The sequence below is a fragment of the Ipomoea triloba genome, chromosome 3 (assembly GCF_003576645.1).
Source record: "Ipomoea triloba cultivar NCNSP0323 chromosome 3, ASM357664v1".
NCBI classification, from domain to species: domain Eukaryota; kingdom Viridiplantae; phylum Streptophyta; class Magnoliopsida; order Solanales; family Convolvulaceae; genus Ipomoea; species Ipomoea triloba.
In genome coordinates this window covers 29,055,185-29,064,354 of record NC_044918.1, presented here as the reverse complement: position 1 = coordinate 29,064,354, position 9,170 = coordinate 29,055,185, and the positions used below count along the sequence as shown (strand labels likewise).

At 34.5% G+C, this 9,170-nt stretch overlaps 1 protein-coding gene across 1 annotated transcript in view; it reads left to right on the top strand.

Annotated features, from left to right (window-relative positions):
• The first annotated feature begins 3,751 nt into the window (after window positions 1-3,751).
• Window positions 3,752-9,170, top strand: part of LOC116012652 (subtilisin-like protease SBT2.5) — an 11,300-nt gene continuing 5,881 nt past the window's right edge. Inside the window, exons 1-6 of the mRNA XM_031252275.1 lie at window positions 3,752-4,003; window positions 4,540-4,774; window positions 6,879-7,023; window positions 7,160-7,554; window positions 8,347-8,442; window positions 8,532-8,604. Coding sequence (XP_031108135.1) covers window positions 4,554-4,774; window positions 6,879-7,023; window positions 7,160-7,554; window positions 8,347-8,442; window positions 8,532-8,604 — 930 coding nt within the window. The 5' untranslated portion in view covers window positions 3,752-4,003; window positions 4,540-4,553. The remainder of the gene's footprint in view (window positions 4,004-4,539; window positions 4,775-6,878; window positions 7,024-7,159; window positions 7,555-8,346; window positions 8,443-8,531; window positions 8,605-9,170) is intronic.

Sequence of the window (9,170 nt, the reverse complement as noted above, 5' to 3'; positions counted from 1 at the left end):
GGGGTTGTTGGTAGTAGAGTTTTCTGGTATACAAATTGTGTGTAGTTCACTGCTAAATTTTTTGTTGCACTTAAAATTGGGGTTAAATAAATATTAGGTAATTAGCTAATTAGTATATTATTATAAAGGAGTAATGCTATATACCTCTTATATTTTTTCATCCAATCCATCCCTCATGACATGACAACATCTAATTGGTAACTAAATGTTATTTTTAATTAGTGGTAAGTTACCAATTCATGGACCCAATGAATAGAAGTTACATCATGATGTAAAATAATAGAGGGAAAATTTATGACGGAATAAAGCATTTTCATATATATATATATATATATATATATATTGAAATGTGGTTAGAAATGTTGAAAATTTTTAACAATTTTTTTGAGTGGTTGGAAATATGCGATTTTCCAATAGTGTATAAAATTGATATTTACAAATTCAAATTTATATCTGAAACTAATTTGCCTTTATTTGTACCATTATATGCCAAAAAACGCATAGTATATTGGGTTGATCTAAATAATATGAATAAAGTCAAGTCCACAGTATATAAAAGTGTGTAAAAGAACTGTGTAAAAATAGTATTATTGTTCACAAATTTCAACTAGCGTTAGTTGGATCAAAATGTGAGCACCTAGAAAGTATTTTTAAATGTCAACTTTCCCTATCTCAAACCCTTTTATTTTATTTGGCCAAACCATAGCTCCCCGAGATTCCATTTGAGTCTTTATTGAAGGAACAAGTCACAGGCCGTTGTGCTTGCACACCTTTCGGTGGTATTTGGCAAATAGATGTTAATTGATAGTTGAAAACGAATTGATTTAGCAAATAACTGTTAGTGGATTGGTTTTGCAGGTTTGACTAGCTGAAAGCATTAGCTGGTTGTAGAAAAATGTTTGGTAAATTAGTTGTTAGCTGATAAATGATTATATGCAAAATGATATTTAAGGGTATGAGTGTATTATGGCTTTGTTTGGTAGAGTTTATAACTTATTTTAAGTTACAAATAAGCTATAAACTCTGTTTGGTAAAAGATTGGGAGCTTAAAATAATAGATTATTTTGAAACACTACCGAGGTAGTGTTCAAAATAAGGTCCTGATTTTTTAACTTTTTTTTTAAAAAAAAATCTTTAATTTATTAATTTATAAAAATAACACCATTTACCCTTCATTAATCAAAATTCTAATATTTTAGGGTGTGTTTGGTTCGCACATGGGAATCTGAATCGGAATGAGTATCAGATACTTGGTAATGGTAATGAGTTTTGGTGAAAGTATTTTGCATGTTTGGTAGTAGGGTGGAATGAGAATGATTATCAATATTAATGTTTTGTTATGTATGATCCTATAATGGGAATAAAGATTTTAAAAATACAAGAACAAAAAAATCAAGACAATTGGTTCTAATATAAAGACATCCAAAGTACCAGTATGAACACAAAAATGAAAACAAAAATCTAAATAGTTATGGGAAGCGGTTGAAGAGGAATAATGGAATGAAACCCTTATTTTATTAGGGAATGAATTTTCCAATTGAGGGGTAATCAAACCCATAGTAGTTTTCTAAACGTCTGTCAACCAATTATAATAACTATGATTTTGATACCCAATCCTGATAGCTAAACCTGTCAACCAAACACACTGTTAGTTTATCCTTTTATGTCTTTTTACATTTATCATCTAATTCAACAACTAATTTTACCAAACACCTTAATTTCAATTAGTTAGCTTATTAGCTACTAGCTTTTCAACTTTCAGTTAGCTTTTCAGACAACCCTGCCAAACAGAGCCTATGTTATTTTAACCCATAATAATAATAATAATAATAATAATAATAATAATAATATTATTATTATTATTATTATTATTATTAAAGAATTCATATTAAAAAAAATAAACATAGGTTCACAGGAAACCCGTGAACACTAATCAGTAATAACATGTCCTGTTGCTAATTACCTTCGCGGTACTAGGCAATGAGCTTATGAGCCTCATTGACAGGCTTAAGCACCTCGTTGCCTAGTATTGTGAAGAGACCATGAGAGTGACATGACTAGCATATGGGATTGTTGAACTCGTCTAAACAGTCACATTATTTTCTTTTTTATTATTGGGGGTGTTTTGGAAAAAAAAATTATTTTCTCAAAAATTGATTAAAAAAGTTACTTTGAACAGCTTTTTGAATTTTAGCGGTTTGAAGCAATAAACTGTTACAAAACGTTGACTAACCAAACACTCATATTGACTGTTTGACTAAGTCAAATAGCTAATAGCAGTCAAACAAACCAAAACTGACTGATAAGCTTGATATGGTATATACGCGGTCACGTAGTGAAGTATGATCAAATATACTCTTATTAATTATGAATCGGGTACAGTGCTTTTATACCATAAGCGTAGCCCCGTCAACATGATAGTGGGTCAGAGGTTCTCGAGCTACTCAGCTATTTAAGAGAGAAAACAGCCAAAAGTCTTCTTCTTGACATTAAATGCAGTATAAATAAGGTGTCAGGGGACAGGTGTCGGTCATTCGGCATGGTTGCCGCATGACGACCATGCACAGGGCCACACGCAGTCCCAATACTCCTTGGACAAATGCTATATGATTATGGCTAAGCCTTTCAAAGGAGAGTCTCAAGGCGCGAAGGTCGGGCCAACCAATCTGAGTGTACTCTCATAAGGTGCATCTCGTTAGATTTATCTGGCAGAGTAAATTAGGAAAAGTAGATCTGTAGACCGAGCGAACCTGGACAATCCGAGTCCTGGCTCAGCCAAGCTTTACGGCTCAAGATCCGATCATCGTATAGCTAGGAAAGCTCAGATAATAATCCTCATCAATGATGGATCGTCGTCGTAGTAGTATCATTGTATAGCTAGGAAAGCTCAAATAATAATCCTCATCAATGATGGATCGTAGTAGTACTAATAATAATAATAATATGTCGGAGTATATTAAGTTAAAGTGGCATATTGTATATTGCGTTTAGTTTTTTTGTACACATAAATTCTTTCTAATTTTTTTTTTTCGTTTTAAGTTAGTATATGTAATAACTAGTAGTCAAAGACCTAGTGGTTTAGTGGCACCCGGTGTCTCGGTTCATTCATTAATGATTGAAGATTTTAGTAAAAAATATAGAGTTCATTTTATAATTATTGAAAATTTTTATAAGTGGATTTCACTTTGTAATTATTTCAAACTTGAGGGTGTGAATGTTTTCACATCTTGGAGGGTGTTCTCACATGAACCTCTGGAGGGTGTGGATGTTTTCACATCTTGGAAGGTGTTCTCACATGAACCCTACCCCGATTTAATTGTGCATACAAGGAATCCAATTCAAACTTTACTTCAACTTGAGGAGTCCAGCTTCAATGATGTTTGAGGTAGGGTTTGAATCCACCCTGTCGCTTCAAGCCATGAGCTCATGACTTGAGATAAGGTGATTAATCACTTATTTTAGACTAGGGTATGGTTTTATATTTTTATTTGGTAATTATATGGGTTTTAAACCCGTAAATGTGCTAAGATGAATGGAGTAAAAAAAAGGATAAAACAGAGTTGTCTTAAAGTTGATGAATTGTTGAAATTAAAGGAAGTTACGTGAAATTAATATACAGAAATGATTGAAAGGAGAAAACATAAAAAAAAAAAAAAGATTTAATAATGCCCCCCAAAATCTTAAGAATAAGAAAAGTAACCCTAACCACCTCCACTTCACTCCACTGGACACGTTTTCACTCCCACTCTCATTCTCTCACTACATATACATCCCCTTCCCCTTCCCCTTCCCTACTCATTCTGGCAAGTGGCACCAAAAAGTTAAAAGTGATACAGCTGATTTATTCTGCCTCCTCTTCTTCTTCATTACTGCTCCCATTTTCATCCTCTCTGCTTTGCTAGCTTTCCCCATACATATACTTACATATCTATATACATATGTGTAGAGAGAGAAAGAGAGTGCGAAATAGCATTTCATGATTTGATTCCTTCCTTGGATCATTGTGAGTAAAGATCTTAGCTTTTCCGTTTTGGTTTTCACTTTATTATCTTTGTTTTTTCTTTTCCTTTTAAAATGTTTTTTTGATTCTTTGCTTGAGCTTCTTAGCTGATCAGTGTACACACTGGCTGAAACAGTTTTCTAGCTTATTTTGATGTTCAGATTAAAAAAAAGGGATGTTTCTGGTGTTGGATCTCCTTAGTTGAACTGGCTATGATTAGATAAATTAAATATAATTATTTTAGTGTGTATCCGTTAATATAATATAATATATTTATATAACAGATCAGGTTTTCTGTGTGTGTGATACATGGCTTCATTTAGCTCATTTGGCAGTGCTTTTCCAGTTTCTTGTGATAGAGTGAGTTCTTTGTGTTTTAGAGCATGAATATTACCCTTTCGATCTAGGTACTAGCATTGCTGCTTATAGTACAACACTTAATGCTGTTTGTACTAGTAGTGTCATTTTTCTGTGCTCAACTCAGTTCTGGCCATTTGGGTGTGTGCCTGAGTAATTTGGTTGTGATGTGGATGAAACAGAGATGTAACTGTGGATGTCAAGGAGTCTGAAGAGACTGGACCTTCTATCTGCAGAAATGCCGGCACCAATGACTGTTGGCCTTGTTGTATTTCTTTTATTGGGTGTGTTGGACTTTGGGAAGGCAGAAATTTACATTGTGACAATTGAGGGGGAGCCTGTAATAAGTTATAGAGGTGGAGTTAATGGTTTTGAAGCTACAGCTTTGGAGGATGATGAGAAACTTGATGTAGCCAGGTACTCCTGTTTCCATTTTTATTTCCCATCTTTTGTAGAATATTTCAAGTTGTATTATGAACTGCTCTAGAAGAGATCTTAAGCAATTATTATCATGTTTTTGGTTTTTGGGTGACGAGAGAAATCGCAACCACTACTTAGAGTGTGCACCTGCATCTATGTAATATTAAGCAATTATTTTTGGTGAAGGGGATTTTTGTTGTCTTATATGTACATGGTGTTTTCAATTGATTATGCAACCAATTGGTGTGACATCTTTTATCAACTATACTTCTCATATGGGAAATTGGGTATTCTGGCTGGATAGTGCATGTTGTCTTTGTGTTTTATGTATCTGGGTTTATCTGGTAATTCTAGGAATCAAATGGAATTTATTGCTATACTCTATATTAATTTTCTTCTAGAAAGTACAGATTGCAACGCATTTTCAGATTTTCTTGTCCACAAAAGGCAAAATCCCTCGCCCCGAGGGCCCCACATCCCGGCCCGATAGGATTTGTGGAGGTGGTAAATCACGGTGACTCAATGATCCATTAAGTAGGAGTACTAGTAACACCTTAAGATTTTCTTAATTATATGCTACTGGATAAGCATATTGTGAAATTAAGTAAAACTAATTCTCTGTAACTCTTTTATGAATGAAATGGGCTGACATCAGAATTGACAATTCAGTAGCTTTATTAGTATTAAACGTTAAACCTATGGCCTATAATACACAAGCACTCTCAAGGGTGAGGTTTCCATGTTTTGAAAACATTTTTTCCTAAGAAACTTATTAAAATTCCATAAAACATTTCAATATCATTTCCTTAATTTTTTTTAAAAAAATAAAAATAAAAAATGAATTTCCTAAAAAGAAACTATTGATAATTAATAGTTATGCAAAAAAATTGCAAATAGACACTTCTATTTTTTACATTTGTAAGTTTCCCTCAGGTTTTCATATCCTGTGTTTCCCTGTGCACCATTTCCTACCTAGTCTATGGCAGATTAAACTCCCTTTTGCAACCCCCCTATTGTTTATTTTTTTTTGTGCAGTATAATTATATTATGCTGGACTCAGCTTTTTTATTACAGAAAATGCTGTCCTTAAACATTGTAAATTCAAATCATGTCAACTGGTTATTCCACTTGAGATAATATCTCTAAGACTCTAAATGTGGCTTATTATTTATTTATTTAATCTCTTCTTAAACTTGTTCACTGTCCTTGAGAAAATGACAGAAAAGCTTACTATCATTTCTGAAACAATTAAATCACTCAACTTGTCCATACACCTACCAGTTACTTGATGCATACTTGTTCAAATGTTTGATGATTGGAAGGTTTATAAGTATTCACGAGTTCCTTCTCTGAGAGAGACAAAGCTATAGTCCCTAAAGGCACATTCCATCTTCCACTAATGATTCTGAATTTTTCTGTAATGAGCTCAAAATCTTTATTACCTCAAATTGTTTATATTTTTATGTGCTCCGCTTAGAGAAAGAAAAATAAGCAGAATAATTGTTTTTTAAATAAGAAAGCAACTGATGGAGCATAAATGTGAGTGCAACCACAAAGTTTTAAAGAATAAGCATAGCAGACCATCCCAAGTGCAGTGTTTTGTTGTTCTGCAGATTAGCAATCCAATGAGGACCTAGCATGTCTAATCCAATAGGGCCTAGCATTCAGTTCTGTGACCCTTATGTCATTGACACAGTTGGTTGTGCTATTCAATAGATTATTAGATCTAGTGTCAACTAAGAAAGTAGCAGCATGTGAAGACTAAGGTTGAACTGCACACTTCTCATAGAATCCAAAAAAGTCCCAGGTTTGAGAAAATCACCAGCCATTGTCTACTTTCAAAGAAAGAAGCCATTTAATTCAATTCTTGACCTCTAACTGAAAATATGTGCTCACTACTGGGCTATCTCACTTTTCCTGATGGTATGAAAAATTAGTATAAATTGGCTATATCTTTTCCTTTTTGAGATGAATTACTGTTAATTCATTAATATCATGATTCTTTATTACAGTCTGGATATAGTATTTATTCCTTTATTAATTTCTTTTTGTTAAAGAAAGTTGTTTACTCTATTTGCTTTGTGATCTGGCCCCTTTTCAGTGAATCTGTCACATCTTATGCACGGCATCTGGAAACGAAACATGATATGCTTCTAGGTTTGCTGTTTGACCGAGGAACCTACAAGAAAATCTATAGTTACCACCATCTCATAAATGGCTTTGCAGTTCATATTTCCCCTGAGCAGGTGACAATCCATAATTTTCTACTGATACCTCTTCCTTGTTTTACATCTATTTAGTAAATAAAAACACATGCTTTTTATCTGATTGATAGTCAACACCTTCTCGAATTTATATCTTATACCTTTAACATATTAGTAGGCAGAAATCCTTAGACAAGCTCCTGGTGTGAAATCAGTAGTAAGAGATTGGAAGGTGAAAAGACTTACAACCCACACCCCTCAGTTCTTGGGGCTTCCAACTGGAGTGTGGCCAACTGGAGGTGGCTTTGACAGGGCAGGAGAGGATATTGTAATAGGCTTTGTGGACTCTGGAATTTATCCACACCATCCCAGCTTTGCAAACCACATTACTGAGCCCTATGGACCTCTTCCAAAATACCGAGGAAAATGTGAAAAAGATCCAGAGACAAAGAGGAACTACTGTAATGGGAAAATCATTGGAGCTCAACATTTTGCAGGAGCTGCTAAAGCTGCTGGTGCATTCAATCCTGCAATTGATTTTGATTCTCCTCTTGATGGTGATGGACATGGAAGGTCTGGTTTACTTTGCTTTACTGCTTTTGTACCATTACTGATTTTATTCTAGGGAGAGATTGTGTTTTTCTTATCTACATTATTGACCTCACTGTTTGGGAAACTTAGATGTGGCAGTGGATGTTATATACACATTTTTGGTCATGATGAAGAGTATATGTAACAGCCTGGACTTTTGTCATATAAAAAATTGAACAATGTGAGTTAGGTTTTTTACCTTGAGATATTTAGTAAACCAATGCCTTTACCAGATACGCCAAAGGATGCTATACCTTAATACTGAAATCATACAACCTAAAGGAGTGAATTGTAGCTCAAAAGTAGTCTTGCACTAGCAAGCAATGACACTTGGCAGTGTTTTGTTTCATTAGATGGAATAGGATAAGATAGGATGGGATTACTTTGTCCTGTGAGAGTGAGATACAGAGGAGGATTAATGCATCTTAACATGCATCCCTATTAATATTGGATAGCGTTCTCAGTGGGATGAGCTTATATTATTTATACAATTAAGCATGCACCTGATACTGAGTTTTACCTACTGCAAAATTTCTTTGTTGCAATATGGGAGCTAATATGATAGGATGCTATGGTACAAAAAATCAACTTTGCTGATTTTTATCTCTGTATTAGTGAATCCACTATTGTTCTATTATACTACTTCGAAATGTTAAGATTCTCTGCATATTTGTGTTTGGGCTTTAAATTGAATTTAAGTGTTCTAGTACTCTGAGAAAAATGTCTTGTATAGTATTCCAACTATGACATGAGATCTTCTATGGCTTTTACCAGTCACACAGCAGCCATTGCAGCAGGAAACAATGGGATTCCTGTCAGAATGCATGGATTTGAATTTGGAAAAGCAAGTGGAATGGCTCCCCGTGCAAGGTAAGGTTTTCTATCATCTATCAAAATGCGATGCATCTCTTTTAAGCATAATGACTACAACACTCTTTACAATTGATATTGGTTTTCAGGATTGCTGTGTACAAGGCACTATACAGGCTATTTGGAGGATTTATTGCAGATGTGGTTGCTGCTATTGAACAGGTATGCTGGGGGTAGAGCTGTCAATACGGGCTCGCGGGGCGGGGCGGGCCAAAGCCCGGCGGGCCGCGGGCCTAAACGGGGCGGGCCAAAAAAGCCCGCCCTTTGGCGGGCCTGGAACTTCTAGGCCCGGTCCGCCCCGCCTAAGGCCCGCGGGCTAGGCGGGCCCCCGCCAGACAATTTTTTTTATTTTTTTTTAAATTGTTAGTTTATTTCTGTCTAAACTTTATCATTTTTACATACAAAAATAATTAAAATAATCAATACATATTTAAAAATTATAATATACATTGCTATGTTATATATATATATATATATATTAAAAATTATAATATACATTGCTATGTTATATATATATATATATATATATATATATATATATATATATATATATAATGTACTGTACGTGCGAATGGTTTGTAGCAAACCATTCGCACAGTACATAATTTGGTTATGTATATAATATATAATATATATTATATATATTATAAATTAAAAAAAAAAAAAGGCGGGTAGCCCGCGGCCCGCCAAGCCCGCGGGCCTAAGCGGGGCGGGCCAAAAAAGCCCGC